A 21,034-nucleotide genomic window follows, 5' to 3' on the forward strand; every position below is an offset into this window, starting at 1 on the left:
CACTCAACCGACTGAGCCACCCAAGTGCCCCCAGAATTTCATTTTAACCATCACGAATTTGAAATGTCTCCGAGACATCGTCATGTGGGCAATTGCAACAGTGAATCTGAAGGAGGAGACCCAAATTGAGAGGTAAATGTGGGAGAATCCCAGACAGAGAATTTAAAGCCACAAGAAGGATTAAGATCATTTAAGGGAGAGAGTAGAGGAAGTTAGAGCGGCCAAGGGAGAGTCCTGAGAAGTACTAGGCAGTGTAGGCAGGGAAGAAGTCAATCCTCAAACATTTTTAAAAATTTTATTTATTTATTTATTTATTTATTTATTTATTTATTTATTGAGAGAGAGAGAGAGAGAGAGAGAGAGCAGGGAAGAGGCAGAGAGAGTGAGAGAGAGAATTCCAAGCAGGCTCTGTGCTGTCAGCGTGGAGCCCAATACAGGGCTTGAACCCACAAACCATGAGATCATGACCTGAGCCAAAATCAAGAGGCAGACGCTTCACCGACTGAGCCACCCAGGCGCCCCTGAAATATTTCATTACAACAAAAAGCTTGGACTTCGGCGAAACTCTTCTCTGTGCTACTGTAATGGTGGATACGTGACATTACATGTTTATTTACCAAGATCCAAGGAGCCGCACAACACGGACTGAACCCTAATGTAAACTGTAGGCTTGAGCTGACAGCAATAGATCAATATTCATTCATCAATTACAACAAATACACCACACAAGCACAGGACTTTTTTTTGGTTTGTTTTTTGTTTTGTTTTTTGCAAGATGTTAATAATAGGAGAAACTGGGGAGGGGGGCAGGGCAAAAGCTCTCTATACTTTCTGCCCCACTTTTCTCTAACTGCTCTAAAAAATAAAGTGTATTAATTTAAATTTAATTAATTTCTCTAACTTCTCTAAACTGCTCTAAAAAATAAAGTGTATTAATTTAAAAGGACAAAAGCATAGGCTTTAGAGTCTGGCTCCAAGAAAACAAATTCAAAAAAATGCCAGAGGTTTTCCTGGAAAAGAAGAGCCCAAAACAATACAGATTCATTTTGAAGGAAAAAGATAGCCTTTTGTTACAAGTCTAGTTCGAACACAGCACAGATCAAAGATCCAAGAGAAATCGTTAGCTTTCCCCCACCATTCTGTAGCTTGAAATCTCTTCTCAGAGTAAAGGATTTGAGAAGCTGGCCAGAAGTATTTTCGATCAATCATAAGATCAGTTATAAGACATTGATCCTTTTCCCTATTCAAATCAAAGCATCTTTTTTCTCAGGCCAGGTCAGAGGAGAGACCTCCCAGGGTCAATCAAAATGAGATTTTATTTACTTTTTTTATTTGTACCCCCAAACTAGATTTTAAATTCTACTCTGACTCCACTGGCATCTGAGTGATGAAGAAATCCACTTAACTGTCCTGAGGCTCAGCTTCGATGATCTATAAATAGATAGAATACTTATCCCATAGCCTTGCTCTGAAGACGAAAGAGATCTGGTATTCCATAAATTGTACGTACTGTTATAATTAATGGCAAGGATATTACAGATATTATTACTGTTATTATCATTAAGCACTGGGCACTGTGCTAAGTGTTTATAGCCGCTATTCACTTAATCTTTCCAATAGCCCTGTAAAGTAGGCATTCCTAAGTGTGAGAACGGGCCCAGGCAGGTTCAGTGAGTTGCCAGAGGTCACACAGCTGATAAAGAGGTGAAATGAGAAGGGGAAATTTGCTCAGCTTCTTTCCACAATGCCCTCAAATGTCTACCCACCTGTAGACTGCCCAAATCAGTATGAGGAGCCTGCATTATAAGTAAAACCTTCATTCTTTATTTCACACTTACCAAATTATGTCAGACTTTTCTCTATCAAGCAATTTTACTTTGGTGTCAATACGTGGGAAGGGTACAAAGAGGCTGTGACAGGAAGGCAATGAAGACAGATTAGACTGGTTTTCCCAAGATCCAGAAGGAATCAATTACCCCTTGATTTTTCCTGTATTGTCTGAAAAAAGAGAGAGCGAGCAAGACAGGAAGGAAGGAAGAAAGAAAATGAATAAATAATGGAAGTCTGGAAGTCCCTTGCTTTTCATACAAAAGCCTATCTGGTCCCGGGTACTTGTCCTAAAAAGCCCATTGTTAAGGTAAGAATAATCATACCGAGTCTTCCAGTTTATTCTTCTGTTGATTTCTATCTTCCCTTCGAAAGTATTTTTTAAGCATTTGGGGTAATTTCAAAGAAAAAAGTGTTGGCCGATGGGGGTCTGCAAAATAGCTGTAATTGGATATTCTACATTAATTCTTACGGAAATAAGTCACTGTCTTAATTTTCTTTTCATTCTGAGGTGTGTTTCCCCCAAATAAAATTCTTGGTTAATCCACAAAATCCTAATAGAAAGCCTTCTCCTTTATCACGGACTCTCCACTCTAGCCATCGCTGTGAGTGAGTCATTCCCAAGTCCCACTTGGAGCTGTATAGACACTTGAGCATGTGTAGACTCTGATGTCGCGCGTGCACACACACACACACACACACACGCAGTAGCTTTCCTAGTTTTTTGTGCGTGCCTTTTTTTTTTTTTGCCCTGAAAACCGAATTGAGTTTCCTAGAACATTAAGTGAACTTCGGAGGTCCAAAGCAAGGGCTTAAAAACTGAGGTCCTCACAGAGAGACTCCAAACTTCCTGGACTTTAAAAAAAGAAAAAAACCCTTAAGCTCTTAGTTAACTCTCATACACTCTGAAAAGGCAAGTCAAGTAGAAAATGTAACCGGAATATTAAAAAAAAAAAAGTCTAACCCGAGACGCAAGAACAAGGGGCCACCTTATGCTGTGGCCAGCTGAGGAATTGAAACATTTCGTCAGCAGGACGCCAGCCAACCTTCACACGCACTTTTATAAAGCTGGCCCACGCCCTCCAGAGCAAGATGAGGCTGCCCAGTCCACTTGCCTCTTAGCTACTCCAGAGGAACTGGCAGAGTGGTCATCAGACTTACCCAAGAGCCATGGCAAAGAACGGGCTTGTAATTTACATCCTGGTTATCACCTTACTCCTGGACCAGACCACCAGCCACACATCCAAATTCAAAGCCAGGAAGCACAGCAAACGCCGAGTGAAAGGTAATGGGGCTTTTCACTCCAGCAAAATTCTAGGATTGCTCAGTGTGGGGAGGGACTGGGCAGTGTTCATTTCCCAGCTCTGCCGGGAAAACTGTCTCCGGTGATCGTGCCATGCCATCATGTGGATATGGCATTTCAGAAAACAGAGTGACCTTTTAATTCTCTGGGACAGTTTGATACTTCAAGGAATCAGCAGTAGGCCTTTTGTTTTTAACAGAAAAATTTCTGTATTGTACATCCTTTGTCAAGTGAGCTCAGCCACACAGAATGTTCTTTAGAGAGAGTCAACACAGATACGTGGATATCTGGTATTATGAATGAGGGATCGAGTAGAATGACTGATTAATAGAGTATACTGTCTCATTCTTAGATATTGTATAACTGTTCAAATGTATTTGTAAGAGAGCTATATACTCTTATTAAATGTGTAGGTAAGGACACAGTTATTGCGATATGGCTTCTGTTTCGTCATTGGTTATCACGTACGTATGTCTTCGTACCCCTGACAACATAAGGACAGTCTATGCTACACATTTAAGCTTTTTCACATCAGAGAGAAATTGAACCTCTTTTTAAATTTAAAAATATTTCTTCATGTGAAGTCATATCATGTTTGAAAACACTGTAATGCAAAACTGAATCTCCTAGCAATCCCCAAATCTGGGTGGCTCGAATTGAGTGAAGAGGTAAAAAAGAAAAAAACAGGGGCACCTGGGTGGCTCGGTTGGTAAAGCGTCCAACTTTGGTTCAGGTCACGATCTCACAGTTTGTGAGTTCGAACCCTGCATCGGGCTGTCTGCCGTCAGCAAAGAGCCCATTTTGGATCCTCTGTACCCTTCTCTCTCTGCCCCACCCTTGCTCTCTCTCTCTTTCTCTCAAAATTAAAAAAAAAAAAATCCTGCAAAGAACAAAGGCAACAGTAATTTATTTGCAATATGCTGAACCATAGCAAGAGGAAAAAAGTATCAAGAGAGAAGCAGAGTGATGTTTTAGCTCATCCCCTGAGTTATTTTCATTTTCCTCTCAGGATATTTCAGGGTGAATATAATGACACTATTTCCTTCTCAAGTTCACTGCCTTAGTAACAAAACATACCAAGGGTACCCATGGAATTCAAGCCTGGATTTGGCACACAGCATGGCCAGTGGGTTGGGTAAAAAGGAGGCTTGTCTTGTGTCCTGCTCTGAATATATTACAAAGTGCCCTTTTCAGGGGGCATTTATTTCTAAGATTTAGATCTGATGCAAGGTTTCTTCAGGGGGAATCTCTTTTCCTTATAAAATACTCAAGTTTCCTGCTCCCTCTATTGGATGGAAGGTTAAAATACTTCTCACGAATGATAAAGCATTTGGTGAAGATGAGAACAGGGAGAGCAAAGACACTGTGTGATGGGGCACTTTCATTGCTAGAGTCTCTTCACCACTGGGAGGCAATGGCAAAGGAGTGACCATGGGGGGAGGGGTGGGGGATGGGGCGTGAACACGCGGACCTGTGTGTGTGTGTGTGTGTGTGTGTGTGTGTGTGTGTGCCCACGCGTGCTGTGGGGGCGTTTCTGAAGCCATTCAGCTCAGGTGGCGCCGAGCTCCCCCAACCCACCCCCACCCACTCGCAAGAGCTCACTCATGCTTCTTTCTGTGTGCCTTTTTACTGACTGGGGACACCTCGTAAACATCAGCCTCCCCAAGGAATTTTTGCTGTTAGGTCAGAAAGCAGATTCTAAACCAGTAAGTGAAGCAATAAGCGTGAACTTACCGAACACTTCTCTTTCCACTAACACGTACAATTTTAAAATATTTTAAGTACCTGGGAATGATACCAAACTTTAGAAATGCAAAAGGGAAAGCCATTTGTTTCTCTCCCAACCCTCTCCACAGAATTACCCACTGTTACCTGTCGGGAAATAATATTACCAGAGTTTCTCTAATGCACAATGAAAACTTGATATTTTTAAACAAATAAGCATTGGGTATTAATTTCTTTCATCTATTGGATCCTGGCTATCCACATAAGGCATACGTCCGTCCCTTTTACAGCCGCATAATCTTCCACTGCAAGGCTGGATCATGATTCATGTACTCTGTTCTCTCTTGGTGAACTTCTGTCTGGTTTCCAATCCATCTTTTTTGATCCAATGCCTAGGTGAATGGCTTTGAACACATATGTGGACCCCATGCTAAGGTAGGACGTTAGGAATACACTTCTAGGAAACGCAGGTTTAGCACACTTTCCAATCGTCTCCCAAAATAATGGCATCAACCCAGGCCGCCTTGGTCTTCAGAGTATGAGAGTGACCATCCCACACACCTGGACAGCTTAACATCGCATCATCGGCTGAAGCTTTGCTAACCTAACCCCAAAACAGAACACGTCTCTTAATTTGCATTTCTTTGATGGTTAATAAGGTTGACAAATATTCCTTTTCTGGTTGTTAATGAGATTGAGGTAGAACTCCTATGTTTGTTTCCTGGTTGCTTCCCAGGAATTATTTTTGCATTTCTGTACTGAAACTACTTTTGGAGAAAAACATCAAGAAAATGAAAGGAAGCTTTTTTCTTTTTTTTCTTTTTTAACTCAAAAGGGTTATTGAGTGATTTAACTCCAAAAACAAACTTTCCGTGGTATTTAAGTCATAGGTCTTAATAAATTATGTGTCATAGAAATGAATAAAATATATTTTTTACACTGAAATAACTGTTCCCTGCATTCAGTGTATACAAAACACATCCACGTTTGTCACAAAGGATAGAAAGCAAAGCCAAGCGACCTGGATAATGATTGCCATAATGGACTCTCAGGAGCATAATATTATTCATGTGTCTTCATGTTAATTACAGTTTACAGCTTCCCTGTGGAGGGCACTTATTTATACAGAATGGAGCAGGAAGCTGAGAGGGAAGGGCTGTGACATTTGTATGGTTGACAAGTTCAAACTTGGAAGCAAGTCTCCCGCGCTCTTTGCAAACCTGGCCTCCAACAAACAGTCGATGGGCTTGCATTCTGAATGCACCCTTATATTTACTCTGGATTGAATGGTCTCCTTGAGCAAATTCAGGGGTTACTGTATTTCTGAGCTGAGCTACTGGATGCTTTGAGGACTGATGTGCACTATCAAGTGAAAAGGAGGTGGGGTCCACTCCCGGGTACCCCAGAAAGCATTTTCCTAACCCAAATGTGGGACCACCTGCCTGGCAGATGGCAAGTTTAAGAGGAGGATGAATCAGCGTGCGTAGATTTGGGACCATCCTGAAAAATCCAGGACAGAACACAGATTCCCCATATGGCATCTACATAAGGAGGCAGCTGGGGACAGTTCATACCAAGCTTCAAGCGTCTCCTCTAAGGCCATGAGCCAGGGCCCAGGAATTACTGTGCAAGAGCAGATCAGAGTGATGTGAAGAGAACATACTTGGAGGGAGAGAGATTCCAATCCCAGCTGCACCGTAGCGGCTGGCTGACATATGGCAGATTAATTCGGCTTTCTGTGCCTCTATTTCTTCTGTGAGCGGAGGATAGTGATAGTGTCTGTTTCATGGGAATATTGAAAGAATTAAGCTCCTGGTGCACAGTATATGCTGGCTCTCAATATTGGTTTTTTTTTTATTATTTCTTACAACTTATTGTAATTCCTGCCTTTGAAGAGCTCAAACTGTCAATATCTAAGGCAGTCCCTATCAGTCCTAGGATCTTGTTTATTCATTCTATTAAGCATCAGGAGCACCATGGACAGGAAGACGTATGAAAGTGCAAGTAAAAAATAATTATGGATTTAAGTGCTCTCAAGAAGAGTAAAAGGTTCAAAGAAAGAGATTAGCCTGATAGATGTTAATACAGAGAAAATAACGAGAAGAGGCGTCTAGATATTTCAGCTCAATAAGGAAATGGACAAGAGCTGGGGCAACTGTGTTCCAGGTGGGAGGAACCCAAAGGAAAGCGTCCGGAGATGACATACGTTGCTCTAAGATGCTCTGAAAGTCAACAGGTTGGATGCCTGATGGAGGGCGAGTCCCACAGGATGGGGCTGGCGAGGCACAGCAGCCCTGTCTCACAGAAGGACCTTCTGGTTTTATTAGCACAACCAAGCTCTATGCGTCTTCCTGGCCGACTTCCTTTCATGCGTTAATTTTCATGTGCACTGGGGTCAGTTTCATCAAGACCACCCCCACCTTACATTCTGGATCCCAAAGTTTTATTTTGTTTTACTTTTATCTTACTCTAATCACATACTTTTCATTCCTCCTACCCCACCCCACCCCCTCGAAAATGTCCCTCAGAAAAGGATGGAGACCTGAAGACTCAAGTTGAAAAGCTCTGGAGAGAAGTCAATGCCCTGAAGGAAATGCAAGCCTTACAGACAGGTAAGACCCGACCCATCCCCATCGATGCTTTGTCTCAAAAGAGACAGGAAAAGAAATTGTGATTTGCCAGCAATTCAAGCCATACCTAGAGTACACGTCAAGTCCTAGGTGACACCTTTTTATTTTTATTTAATGTTTACTTATTTTGAGAGAGAGAGAGAGATAGAGGGAGAGAGAGAGAGGGAGACAGAATATGAGCAGGGGAGGGGCAGAAGGAGAGAGAGAGAATCCCAAGCAGGCTCAGTGCTGTCAGTGCAGAGCCCGACATTGGGCTGGATCTCACAAACTGGGAGCTGAAATCAAGAGTCAGACGCTTCACCTCCTGAGCCACCCAGGCACCCCTAGGTGACATTGTTTTGAAAGAGACATTGACAAGCCAGAGTTGTGTCCAGGAGAGAGGATTCAAAAGCAGGGGAGAAAACTGTTTGTGGGAAATCAGCTTGGTTTTCCACCCCCATCTCCTATATATGGCTGGTATAGAAATAAAAACAGGCGTGTCAATAATGCATTTTAAAAGCGTGTTCATAATTCTTCTCTGATAGGCAATGAAACAGAATTGAAGCAAGTATTAATGGGCGAAAATAATTAGCATTCATCAGATGTTTATTACGTGCCCATTGGGAGATCTGCTGAGGTTCAACTAAATACAGGATCACAGGACTCACTTGGGCCACACTGCATCAGATGCAAATGGAAGGACATTGGTTAGAACCACAGCTTTGCCAAAAGAGGGCAGCATTCGACACTCCTCTTTGCAAGGGGCTAGGGCTCCCAAGCAGTGGATGCAGCTGTACAAGCTGTTGTCCCAGAGCTACCCTTCTTGGCTCCCAGGCGTAAGGAAAAGGGAGCCACACTGGGTGGGTTCAAGAACAGCCCTTGCTCACAAGACTCATACCCCCGGGATCCAATACCTCACATAACAACTCCAGAAGCACAATTTCAAGGGTTCTGCAAGAGACCTGTCCGGTTACAAGAGTTAGCACTTTCAGGGAAAACTAAAGTTATGGCTTCCTATCAAGGATTTATAACTCCCAGGCCAGCTGAATGTTACCAGTTCAAGGTTATTTTCACCATAGGCAATGTTACTTGATACTACTACTGACATATTCCCTTTATCAGGCTTCCAGGAACAGAATTCGAAAGTTAAAGGAACGTCAAATGCCCATGCAGGAAGCAAAAGGGTCTTATTAATGCTTTACCCACAATTGGGCACTGTAAATACTTCATAAACATTAACACATTAATCCTCCAACAATTTATGAGATAGGTGCCGTTATGATTATCGTCATTTTATACGTGAGGAAACTGAGGCACAGATAAATTAAGTATTTTCTCCAACAGTTACACACCTAGTGACTGTCAGAGTGAGGTTCTCCAATGCTTTTTTTTTTAATGCTGTTTTTCACATTTACTTATTTTTGAGAGACAGAGCGTGGGCAGGGGAGGGGCAGAGAGAGAGGGAGACACAGAATCAGAAGCAGGCTCCAGGCTCCGAGCTGTCAGCACAGAGCCCAAGGCGGGGTTCAAACCCACGAACCGTGGGATCATGATCTGAGCCGAAGTCGGACGCTTCACCGACTGAGCCACCCAGGCACCCCTCTAATGCTTTGCCCTAAAACTATCTTTATGTTTGGTTTATCCTGGATAACCTAAACAATATTACCAGGGCTGAGTTATCTACGTAACAAAACCACTGTCTCTCCATATGTCAGCTCAGACTTTTGTCTGTTTTGTTTTTTAAATCATTATGAAATACCAGTCCCAAAAGTTCCAAGGAAATTCAGCACACAATGGAGCTATACAAACTAGCAAGTAGGTATGTATCAAAGCAGCATGAGACTAAAAACCATGTTTTGAGGGTGGGGTGGGACAGAGGTGGGTTTATGTAATTGTGATCATCTATACCACGTAAGTTACATTTTTACATACTAAGTTGTTACAATAACAACTTCTATAAGCCTCAATATGTAAAGACAAGAGCAATACAATCTCATTTCATGGGACTGCTGTGATTATGACACAAGTTCATTATTATAAAGTGCTTGGCATAGGGTCTGACACATACAAAATCTCCAATAAATGTTAACTCAGCATTATCATCACATATCATTCATTCCACAGATATCAATGGCCGTTTTCCAAGTCCAGCCCTAGATGTCTAACATTCAAAAAGCCTCTTAATATATCCAATTTCACATCTTTACAGTCTGTCTCCGAGGCACAAAGTTTCACAAGAAATGCTACCTTGCTTCGGAAGGCCTGAAGCACTTCCATGAAGCTAACGAAGACTGTATCTCCAAGGGAGGAACCCTGGTGATCCCCAGAAACTCTGACGAGATCAACGCCCTCCGAGACTATGGTAAAAGAAGCCTGCCAGGTGTCAATGACTTTTGGCTGGGCATCAATGACATGGTCACCGAGGGCAAGTTTGTTGATGTCAACGGAGTCACCATCTCCTTCCTCAACTGGGACCGTGCACAGCCTAATGGCGGTAAGCGCGAAAACTGTGCTCTGTTCTCCCAGTCAGCTGAGGGCAAATGGAGTGACGAGGTCTGTCGTAGCACCAAGAGGTACATATGCGAGTTTATCATCCCTTAATACACCCTTTGCAAGCTCGGTCACGATTTATAGGCTGATGGTTCACAAGAGGAAGTCAGAATTGTCACATGGGCATCTGTGCCCGTAGGAATACAAGAGATATCCAATTTCGCTATCACGTCTCATTGTGATGTTGCCCTCTGTGGGCTACAGATCAGAAAATAATGATCCACCTACGTGCACACTGTTAATGTGACTTCCGCAAAACGGGCTCTCAAATCCTCCCCAATTTCCTAGACCCTCTCCGTCATCCAGAAACCAGGTCTGTGTTAAAAATACAATATCCAGAAAAACGAGCTTAGGCTAGAAGATTTTCTCTTGGAAGTTTAGCAGACATTTTATTGATGAGAATTCTCTAAATCAGAGATTCAGGGTGCGGAATAATCTAGAAACCTCTCCGCCTGATGCCCCATCTGTTCCATCCCAGTCACAGCCCCTTGCTGGCCCGTTAACCTTTCTGAGTGGCTGCATCCCCTGGTGGGACTTGTACTGTGTCTGCCACTTCAGAACACAGATTTCTCAGAAGTGTTCTGAGTTAACTTTCTTTTCTTCAAGACCCTCTTCCTCCACCATATATACACGCTGACTCTGAAAATGCTCAGTCATGATCTGAAAAGGAGCATATTTGGTCAACTTCTAGCCCCAGCATTACGTTACGATTTCTGACTTGAATGAGTAACCCAAAGGCAGACTGTATGGGGAAATAAAATAGGAAAAAGAAAATATGTCTACTTTTCCCTTGCTTTCGTATCGTTATCCTCCTGGATGAAATGGAGAGCTGATATTAAATATGTCAGCTTCCTTTTTTTATATACTTTATATACTTACATATATTTCAACAAGCATATATTTAAGTTTATTAGGGGCAATCTATCTTTGGAGGTTGAACATTGGATTTCAATAGTACTATTTTGGAGTGATATATCTATGCAATATTTTATTCTGTCAAATGCTATTTCCATTAACTAGTTTAACCAGATTGTGTAAAATAACCTCATTGCCTAATAAGAAATTACAAAGCTTAGGCTTCTGGGAAATGGGCTTCTTAGAATCCAACAATTCTAAGTATATTATGTTCTTCAAGTAAGTGTCATTTTTTCCCTTAAAATATTTTTCCCTTAAAATATTCCCTTAAATATGTCTTATGAGCAATATCCTTCTCTGCAAACATCAATTACATGTGCTTGGAATTAAGTTTTAGTTTCTTTTACTGCATAATAATAAAGCCTGAGTTCTGATCGATGTGAATGTATTTGGATGTTGATTATAGTTATTCAAACTATGTTGGTTTATATCAAACTTGGCACAATTTGGGGAGAGGAAATACCCCGCATCTGATTGAACTGGTGATTTAGATGTCTTAGGAGAATAACTTTATATGACAATAAAGACTTAAAGTCTGGAGGGAGAAGGGGAATATTAAAGGGAAAGTTGTACCTACAACTGGTTTTGGTTGACCCTGACCAACTCTTTCCAACACAACCAGAATCTCCTTAAATATTGTGACAATAATGAAATTAGTAGACATTAATGGTATTCCATTCTCATCATATCTCAGGTACTGTGCCAAAGTTTACATGATTCTCATTAACCTCCAGAACAACCCTGGGGGTTAGGCTCCAGAATTGTTTCATTCTGCAGAAGAACAAAGTGAAAAAAGAGAGATGTGGTGACATGCCCCACATCACATGCAGTTATGAGCAGAATCTAAAACGTTGACTCAGATCCTACATCCTTGGCAATGATGGGGGAACTGAGATAATGTCAAGCCTGTTCAAGTGGGCAAGGAAGTGGACTCTAATCGATTTCTTTTTTGGGCTAATGTTTTAGTCAAACAGATGACCTTTTTTCTTTTTTAATTTTTTTATATGTATTTATTTTTGAGAGACAGAGTGAGACAAAGTGAGACTGGGGGAGGGGCAGAGAGAGAGGGAGACACAGGATTGGAAACAGGCTCCAGGCTCTGAGTTGTCAGCACAGAGCCCGACGCGGGGCTCGAACCCACAGACTGTGAGATCATGACCTGAGCTGAAGTCGGACGCTCAACCGACTGAGCCACCCAGGTGCCCTGAAACAGATGACCTTGATAAGTCTGAGATTGTTTCAAAAGGGTGAATAAAGACAACCAGCGATCATATAAATCAGTGTCAGAGTTTGGGTTCCCAGGAGAAGAGACTTATAGATACTAAGATGATCCTTCTCCCAAGTACCCCAACCAGAAAGAGCAAGAGAAGACATTTAATTCAAAAGAATAGATGAAGGTTAGTGATGGGAAATCAAAATGAGTTCAGCATGAGGAAGAGCAAGCAGATGGACAGGAGACAGAGCAAGACAGAAAGGAGTGGATGAAGAAATTATCTGGTTTGCCCAAGGCCAAACTCATGATCTTGATTTCATTACCTCCCCAACAAATTATCCCAAAGCCACACCCACAAGATTCCCTAACCTAGGTTTCCCTTTGGTCCGTTTGGCTTGTGGGGCACTATTTAGGAAACAACAATTGGTCCTCAGGCAAGATTCATCAATAGGTCTTAACTCTTAGGCCAACTTTTCTGTCTCCATGAAAGCTACCAGACTAGGTAGAGAATGTGGACAAGCATCCTAAAGTCTGGCGGAAAGGGCAGCCTGAGAAATTAGTAATGTCTCTCACAAGTTCATGGTAGGAGGCCATCAACATTCATTAACATTGTCATCCCTCGGGTTAACACTTAGGCTTCCTGAAGATATCAATTATATTCAAAGCCCAGCAGTCAAGGCCCTACAAGTTTTCCCAGGAAGCTGATTCTCATCTCTAGAGCGGTGCTTCTCGAACTTTGTTGTGCTTGCAAATCACCTGGGAAACCTGTTAAATTGCAGATCACAAGGGTCGGGGCTAAGGTCCCAACTTCAGCACTTCTACCGTGAAGTGAAACCACGCCCACTAGATCACGCACGGCAGTCTGCCTGCAAGGGCCTGAAGCTTTAGTTACTTGCCCAGAGAATCTCTGATGGATTCCTGAAAGTTTGTTTCACTTTAGCTCAAATGTCAAGGGTAAGATCTACAGTTCGTCTGAGCGAAGAACAATACTGAGAGCAAGTTTTCTACTTACCACAGATGCCATCCATATCATTAAGTGAGGTACAAGGTAAAAATCAATTAATTAAAGGAAACATCAATAAGAGAGGCTCAAATTCATGATGTGAAGGAGAACTTATTGCAATGCTTAATGATTTCTTTCTCTTCCCTAGCATTGCTGAATAGCATTTCTTAAACTAAAAATAAAGTTATAGTCTTTCCTGCTCTGAGGGTAGTGAAAAGTAATCATATCCTCAAATAAAGCACATACAATGAATGAAGAAGCCACAAATTCAGCTAGTTAAGCAGAGAATTTAATCTGATGTCAGACATTCAGAGGGTACCTACTGACTAGGTATTTGCTAGGCAATACTGGAGGAACAAAAAGGAAGTTATGGTACCTACACTCAAGGATATAAAAACATAGCACACAGGAGGAGAGCAAGACTATCCATTGGAATCTAAGAAGAAAATATTAGTACTTCTGTTCACATATGGAAGCTATGTGGATTTACAGCTTATTACTATGTAGTTTAAATAGAACACCACAAAATGGTCAATGATTTAAATAAGTTTTTCAGGGGCACCTGGGTGGCTCAGTCGGTTGAGTGGCCAACTCTTGTTTCGGCCTGGGTCCTGATCTCGTGGTTCGTGAGATCGAGCTCCACATTGAACTCTGCACTGGCAGCATGGAGCCTGCTTGGGATTCTCTCTCCCTCTCTCTCTGCCCATCCGTAAAATAAATAAAATAAACACTTAAAAATAAATAACTTTTTGTGGAGAAACACCAAACTGAATATACACTAATGATAAAAAAAACACACACACATGCACACACATGAGCAAGCACAGATGACAATTCTACTCCTAGTGTGACTGGTTCCAAGAGTTGTACACAACCCAAGAAAAGCCAGGTAGAATCTTTTCCAGTGGTTGCCCTCTGACACGGAACAATGAACTCTTTCTGCCGGAGATGCTACATTGGAACAGTGAATTTAGGGCTTCTGGCAGAATTCTTTCCTTCCAGATGGATGCAATGTGCAGAATGAAGGAAAACAAAGATGGTGATGATGGGAAATGATGAGGTGGGGTTGGGGTGGGGGGAGAAATAAGCATGTGTATGTGTGTTCACATCATGCTGAGTTCATCATCTCTTAGGTCCCAGTTTCCGTTTCTGTAAATCCTATGAGCTACTCCAATTCCTTCAAGCCACACAAGACAAGATGAGTTATCTTTTCCATTTGAACTAGTCTATGTTGGCTGATCGCCCAGGTTAGGCTATGATCTCACAGAGCTTCCCTCTAGATAGGCAAAATACACAAAAAATAAACAAGGTCTTTTCTGAAAAGGACATCACAAAATGTGGAAGGATCGACATGACAAAACGGCATCACTAAATGACATAATGAAAATAGCAACAGAAGGAAATGAAACAGGCAGATGGAAGATGGAGTGACCAGAGGGGGCAGTATTAGACATGATGGTCACCCCTTTCTCAGACAGCCCTCTCTCCACTGAAAGAGGGAATGGAAAAGAAAGCCACCTTAGATCAGCAGCAGGGCAAAAGTCCAAGAAAGAGAGACCTTGAGAGAAGTGAGTTACCCAAATCACCCAGCAAGCCAGGGACAGGGTAGGGACTAGAATTCACTTTCCTCTCTCCTAATTCAGAGTCTGGAACATGGCAGTCCAGGTCAAGGTCGGGTAAGGTCATGCAACTTGGAGTCCCAAGACCCAGACTCTACACTTAGGACATATGGGATTCCAAGAATAAACTTTGGGTCCCTAAACCTTATCTATCAGTAGGAATGATAGGTCATTCACAGCACTGTGAGCTCAGATTTGCAAATACAATTTATAAGCAAGCAAATACTCTAGATATGGCATCTTTATAGTTTTGCTGCATTATAAGACCAAAACAACTCACCATAGAAAGAAATTGAAGAGGGGCGCCTGGGTGGCTCAGTCGGTTAAGCGTCCGACTTTAACTCAGGTCATGATCTCAGGGTTCATGAGTTCGAGCCCCATGAGTTCGAGTCTGTCTCTGTACAGACAGCTCAGAGCCTGGAGCCTGCTTCAGATTCTATGTCTTCCCCTCTCTCTGCCCTTCCCCCCTCCTCACACTCTGTCTCTCAAAAATAAATAAACATTAAAAAATTTTTTTTTAAAGAAAAAAATTGAAGAGTAGAAAAAACATTTTAGAAATTATCCCTTATCTCAGTCTTTTTCATTTATTTATCCATTTAATATTTATTGGGCATATATATCCAGCGGGGTCTAATTCTACCAACACCCATGCAAAGTTGTAGAGAATACTTCATTAACCAATGTTATATCCTGCTTTATTTTACTTATAAATATAACCATTTTCCTAGACTTTTCATAATGTACTTTCCATGGTTCTATAATATTCCAGTGTGTTATTCTTTGAGGACATACATGATTGCAATTTTCCAAACACATTTTTGATTGGAATTTTACTTGAACAACTAAATATAAATGTTTTATATTTATTTAAATAAATGGAAATTTTGCTTTTAATTTTTTTTCTGTAAACAATGCTGTAATTAACATCTTTGTGGTGATTTTTTCTTCTTCTTCTTGACTTTGGATTTTCCTGCCTTGTTAATACAGATTTCCAGAGTGGAATTACTGAATCAAAGGGTAAGAATAACTTTAGACACTTTCCAACATGGCGCTAAGTTGCTTTCTAAAAAGTTGGTACACACTTAAGCAAAAGCAGGCCCTGTAAATGCCACTAATTTTGGAGTCAGTCTGTCCCGGGTTTGAATACCAGCATTTATGTGCTCACTAGCTTTGTGACCTGGAAGATGTCATCTTACCTCTCTGAATACTTCACCAATCTGTAAATAAACCAGAGTAAAACAATAATGTTCATAATATCCATAATATTTAACTCATAAAACTGTGAGGATTAAAAATAAACAGTTCAATTTTTTTTTTTTTGGTAATGGTTCATGTGACAAACATTCATTACTCTACTGAGCTAAAAATAAATAAATTAAAAAAACCCAGCTGCTGGCGCCAGACGGGCAGCACTGGTAAGAAGCCTCACGCGTAGCAGGTAACATTATTATTACATCTGGTATACTCATTTGGGTTACACAAATGGCAAGGTGTGCTAAGAACTGGGCCTACAGTAAAGAACAAAAACATAGAGGAGACCGGCATTAAACTGAAAAGTTACCAAAAGAACAGAATGACAAACAACGACAAACCTGTTCTGAAATACAGTAGGGGTAAAACAACAACGCTTTAGAAGGTCTCAAGAGGTGACATCAGGATGTCTAAGGGTGACCACGGCCTTGAGCCCGATGAAGGGTATACTTATCAGCAACCACTTCTGGAACTATTTACGTGTTTGGGCGGTCTGCCTACTGACACCCCAGAAGCCGGAGAGAGGTGTCAAGGGGCAGGGTTGGGGGGGGTGCGGTGTGTGCAGGCTGGAGGGGAGGGGCCCTGCCCCGGGGTAGCGTAGTGGTTGCAGCAGCGCAAGATCCCTGGAAGGGATGGGCGCGGGGACCACGGGGCCCAACGGCAACGCCTCGGCGCCGGACACGGTGCTGGGCACGCGGCTGGCAGGGCTGCTGGTGGTGGCGGTCGGTCGGGGCGGCCGCGGACCGGCCGCGGAGGCAGCGCGCCTGCTCGGCTCTGCTGGTGGTGGGGCCCAGGCCGGTGGGGCTGACGCGGCACTCGTCGCTGTCCGCTCGCGCGGGTGCTGAAGCTGACCCCGCCGAACGCGCTCGTGGGGCTCGCCGCAGGGGCGCCCGCAGCAGATTGCGCTGGACCCCGCCAATGTCCGCTACCTCTGGCCGAGAGGAGTCGATTTCGGCAACATGGAGGGCTGTTGGCGCAATGGTCACTTTTTCACTACTGGCGCCTTCCAGGAGCCCCTGCTCAGCCTCCTGGAGAGGAAGGGGCAGCGGCCTAGTCTCTGCCTTCGCCTGCGCACCAAGGTGACAAGAGGCCTGGGAAAATATATCGCCCCTGACTTAGCCTCTCGACCACCCCCAGCTCCAACACCAGCTGACCACAGGGGGCCAGTGACAATTGATGGACACGGCGGTCTTCTTTTCTTGCCAAATCAGCTTTTTGACAGACAGAAAGCAATTCTGTAACATTTGAAGATAGCTAGAAAGTGGAATAATACCCTTACTTCATTAAAGTTTGTGTGACAATTTTATGAGACAGTGCAGGTAGAAGGGCATGGCAGTCTGTTACTTATAGGAGAGGCTTAGAAAGTGAAAATTATCACCAGCTGCAAACTGATTTCCAAGAACTTAAGATAAAAGGGGCCTCATCTTTTTAGAAGCAAATGCTCAAAAATCAAATGACACGTGGCTCTGAGAAAAGAAATTTCCTGAGTATTCAAAGAACAAGGAGAAGAAGATTAAAATGACAGTAATTTTCCAAGGTGTAGATTTAGCCAGAATGAGCAACCCAAATCAGCCCATCAGCCCTAGAGTTTCTCTTTGAAGACTGAATGCTCAATTTTAATATTTGTCATCTTTTAGCATGGTTCATTTGGGGAAAAAAAAATCTAGGGTACTATTTAACCTTATAACAGTATGGCTTTTCCACTTATAAAAATTTACATGGCACAAGCCATGTTTTTTTTTAAGTGTTTTTATTCATTTTTGAGAGACAGAGACAGAATGTGAGCGGGGGAGGGGCAGAGAGAGAGAGGGAGACACAGAATCCAAAGCAGGCTCCAGCCTCCTAGCCGTCAGCACAGAGCTCCACGTGGGGCTTGAACTGGTGAACCACAAGACCATGACCTGAGCCAAAGTTGGATGCTCAACTGACTGAGCCATCCAGGTGCCCCAAGCCATGTCTTCTTTAAAGAATTGTTTTAATGTTTATGAGAAAGGGAGAGAGAGAGAGAGAGAGAGAGAGAGAGAGAGAGATCATGAGTAGCAAAGGGGCAGAGAGAGGGAGAGAGGGAGAGAGAGAGAGAGAGAGAGAGAGAGAGAGAGAGAGAGAACCCCAAACAAGCTCTGCACTGTCAGCACAGAGTCTGACACAGGTCTCAAACCCACAAACCATGAGATCATGACCTGAGCCAAAATCAAGAGTCAGACACTTAACTGACTGAGCCACCTAGGCACCCCAAGAATTTTCTTAAAACAAATTTTTTTATTAAAAAAAAAAAGAATTTTCTGAGTCCCAGTGTGGGCCATTCAAATTTATTTAGTGATTTTTTTTTCCTTGTACATATTTTCATCTCACAATAACCATAGGATATGTGTTTTTACTATGTCATTTTAGCAATGGGGAAATTAATGCTCAAAGAGATTAAGTAATTTGTTGAGGCCGCAAAGGTTAGAAGGTAATGAGTCAGGATTAAAATCCATATCTGCATAGCTTCAGGCTCAGTTCTCTAACACCACATGCTACCACTCCCTTCTGGGGGCATACTACAGGTTAAAATTAATATTAACATTAACATGGGGCTATATTATCTAATTAAGCTATTAGCACCCTTAACATGTACTATCGTATTTATGTAGATAAATCTGGAGAGCAGGCTCTCAAGGTCAAACACCCAAAGGAAATCAAGTACCAAGCAGGAATAACTCAGAAGAGATTAATGTTGCTTATAGCTATAACTGACAGAACATTCACAGTAGTCAAAACCCAAACAGACTCTGGTCACATAAATCATCCTGTTCACATACCACAAATAGTTACTAAGTTTACAACAGAGCAGACACTATTGTAGATTTTTAGACACACAGCCATTAGCAAGCACATGAGATTGAAAAGGAATGCATTAAATTGTTAATAAGCTGTTACTTCTGGATGAAGGATTTTATGGGTGAATTTTATTTTCTTCTTTGTGTTTTCCCTCTTTTACACACTTTCTAAAATGAGCAGATGTATTACTTTTAAATTGAGGAAAATGTTTTATATATGTAAGTGGACTTTAATGGACCAACTTATTTTGATACTTTTGTGCTTGTCAAACACATTTGACAGTTATACCCCCCGACTCACTTGAGAGCTTAATATTTCAGTAACCAAGATTTCCATTGACCTAAGTTGCAGCCCACTTTGTAGAAAAAACAAAGACATTTTTAACAACCACAGTGCAGCTACAGAGAAAGGGAAAAATAATCACGTGAAGCAGAGACTAGGTCTTAAGAACTTTTTCTTTTGCCAGTAACATGGATCTAGCCCCCAGAGACCAGCTTCCACCCCAACTTACAATGTAGGGAGAAGGTTATAACCATGGAAGCTCAACCTCAAAATAGTGGAGGAAAAACAGTCTACACGTGTATAAATTTAACGAGAAAATTCTGACCAGAAGCAAAGTATCATACTTATTCTTCCCTCCTTTCGATTCTTTCAAGTATTTTCCACCAAGTTACTTCTGCCTAGCAATCTGTACACCACCAAAGAATAAGAGCTCAATCAAGAGATTTAAGTAAAGAATAAATGGATATATGGATTTGTAAGAAAACTTACAAAATCCAAGAGTCTTTTCCTAAATCCAAGAATTACCAAAGAAATTGACCCTACTTCTAGGCATCTTCCAAGAAGGACGTTCTTGCCAAATAACAATTTGAAACTTCATTAGACGTCTCCAATTTCCAACAAGGTGGAAATCTTCTTTTATGCTTAATTTACATTCTTTCTGCTGTCTTTGTAGCCCCCTCTCCCCGTCCACTACAGAAGCTTTCTGTTGCCTTTCTATATTATAGAGTACCATTAACATGGCATTAGCTTTCTTTGCTGAGAAAGTATACATAGATGTGTGTGTGTGTGTGTGTGTGTGTGTGTGTGTGTGTGTGTGTGTGTGTGTATCTTAATTGGGATGAGATCTGTGTAGTACCAGTAATGCAGAAAATGTGAAAAGCATAAGGCGCAAAAGTATGCCATTGGAAAAATCAAAACTCGGGGGCAAGTTAAGATCGGTATGTTAGCAATAACCCAATGATAGTAAAGATTGTGTTGGGGTCATAAATGTCTCTCTACAAATGTCAAGGGCATAGGCAGACATTTTATAAGCTCTGTGGTTATTTATTCAAGCATGTCTGACCTGGCTGACCTAGAGCTTTTGGTATTTGTTGGCAATTTTCTATGTTAAGAAAATATTTTTTAATCAGATGAACTTTATAGTGGTCAAAGGTCAAACAACTAATTAAAATTAACAGCAGCCCCAGTGAATGACTAACCAACAACAAACTAAAGAGGGAGGTTATCTCAAGTTGGCAGCTCTCTAAATGAAAGCGCTCTTGGGGCGCCTGGGTGGCTCGGTCAGTTAAGCGTCCGACTTCGGCTCAGGTCATGATCTCACGGTCCGTGGGTTCGAGCCCCGCGTCGGGTTCTGTGCTGACCGCTCAGAGCCTGGAGCCTGTTTCAGATTCTGTTTCTCCCTCTCTCTGACCCTCCCCTGTTCATGCTCTGTCTCTCTCGGTCTCAAAAATAAATAAATGTTAAAAAAATTTAAAAAAATACTTTATAAAAAAAGAAAGCGCTCTGACATTAGGCAATAAAACTTACTTAACTGAACTGCCCAGAAATAAAAGGTTTTTGCAGTTTAGCAGAGACTGGGATGTTGGGTACAGAAAGAATAATTGCTCTTGATATTAGATGCAAAGCAACAAAGTGATTAAGGCTCTGAGGTCAGTCAGACCTAGGTACAAAGTAAGGTTCCTAACTTGCTAGTTAACTAGCAAACTTGCTTAGTTAACTGGGGCAAGTTAACTTCTACAAGGTTCATCTTCTTATCTGTAGGTCTGTACCTGCCTCTATTGGTCATTATGACAGTTGAAGTAGACAATGTCCATAGGCTCCTTAGCAGATGTCCATAAGTATGCAATGGATGTTAGCTTTATTTTGTTCTTCATCCATCGTGAGCACATTTTCCCAACTGTAGAGAAGATAACACCC

General features: G+C 42.0%; 1 protein-coding gene and 1 long non-coding RNA gene across 2 annotated transcripts in view; one reads left to right on the forward strand and one right to left on the reverse strand.

The window, feature by feature from the left end:
* Nucleotides 1–21,034, reverse strand: part of LOC128778187 (uncharacterized) — a 71,892-nt gene that overhangs the window by 36,325 nt on the left and 14,533 nt on the right. The gene's annotated exons all lie outside the window — the stretch shown is intronic.
* On the forward strand, nucleotides 2,903–11,317 carry CLEC3A (C-type lectin domain family 3 member A). The gene is made up of 3 exons (XM_019413115.2): nucleotides 2,903–3,112; nucleotides 7,384–7,467; nucleotides 9,674–11,317. The coding sequence occupies exons 1-3, from the start codon at nucleotides 2,998–3,000 to the stop codon at nucleotides 10,063–10,065; spliced, it is 591 nt and encodes a 196-aa protein (XP_019268660.1). The 5' UTR covers nucleotides 2,903–2,997; the 3' UTR covers nucleotides 10,066–11,317.

The sequence above is a fragment of the Panthera pardus genome, unplaced genomic scaffold (assembly GCF_024362965.1).
Source record: "Panthera pardus isolate Hobbes unplaced genomic scaffold, ASM2436296v1 HiC_scaffold_19, whole genome shotgun sequence".
Lineage (NCBI taxonomy): Eukaryota > Metazoa > Chordata > Mammalia > Carnivora > Felidae > Panthera > Panthera pardus.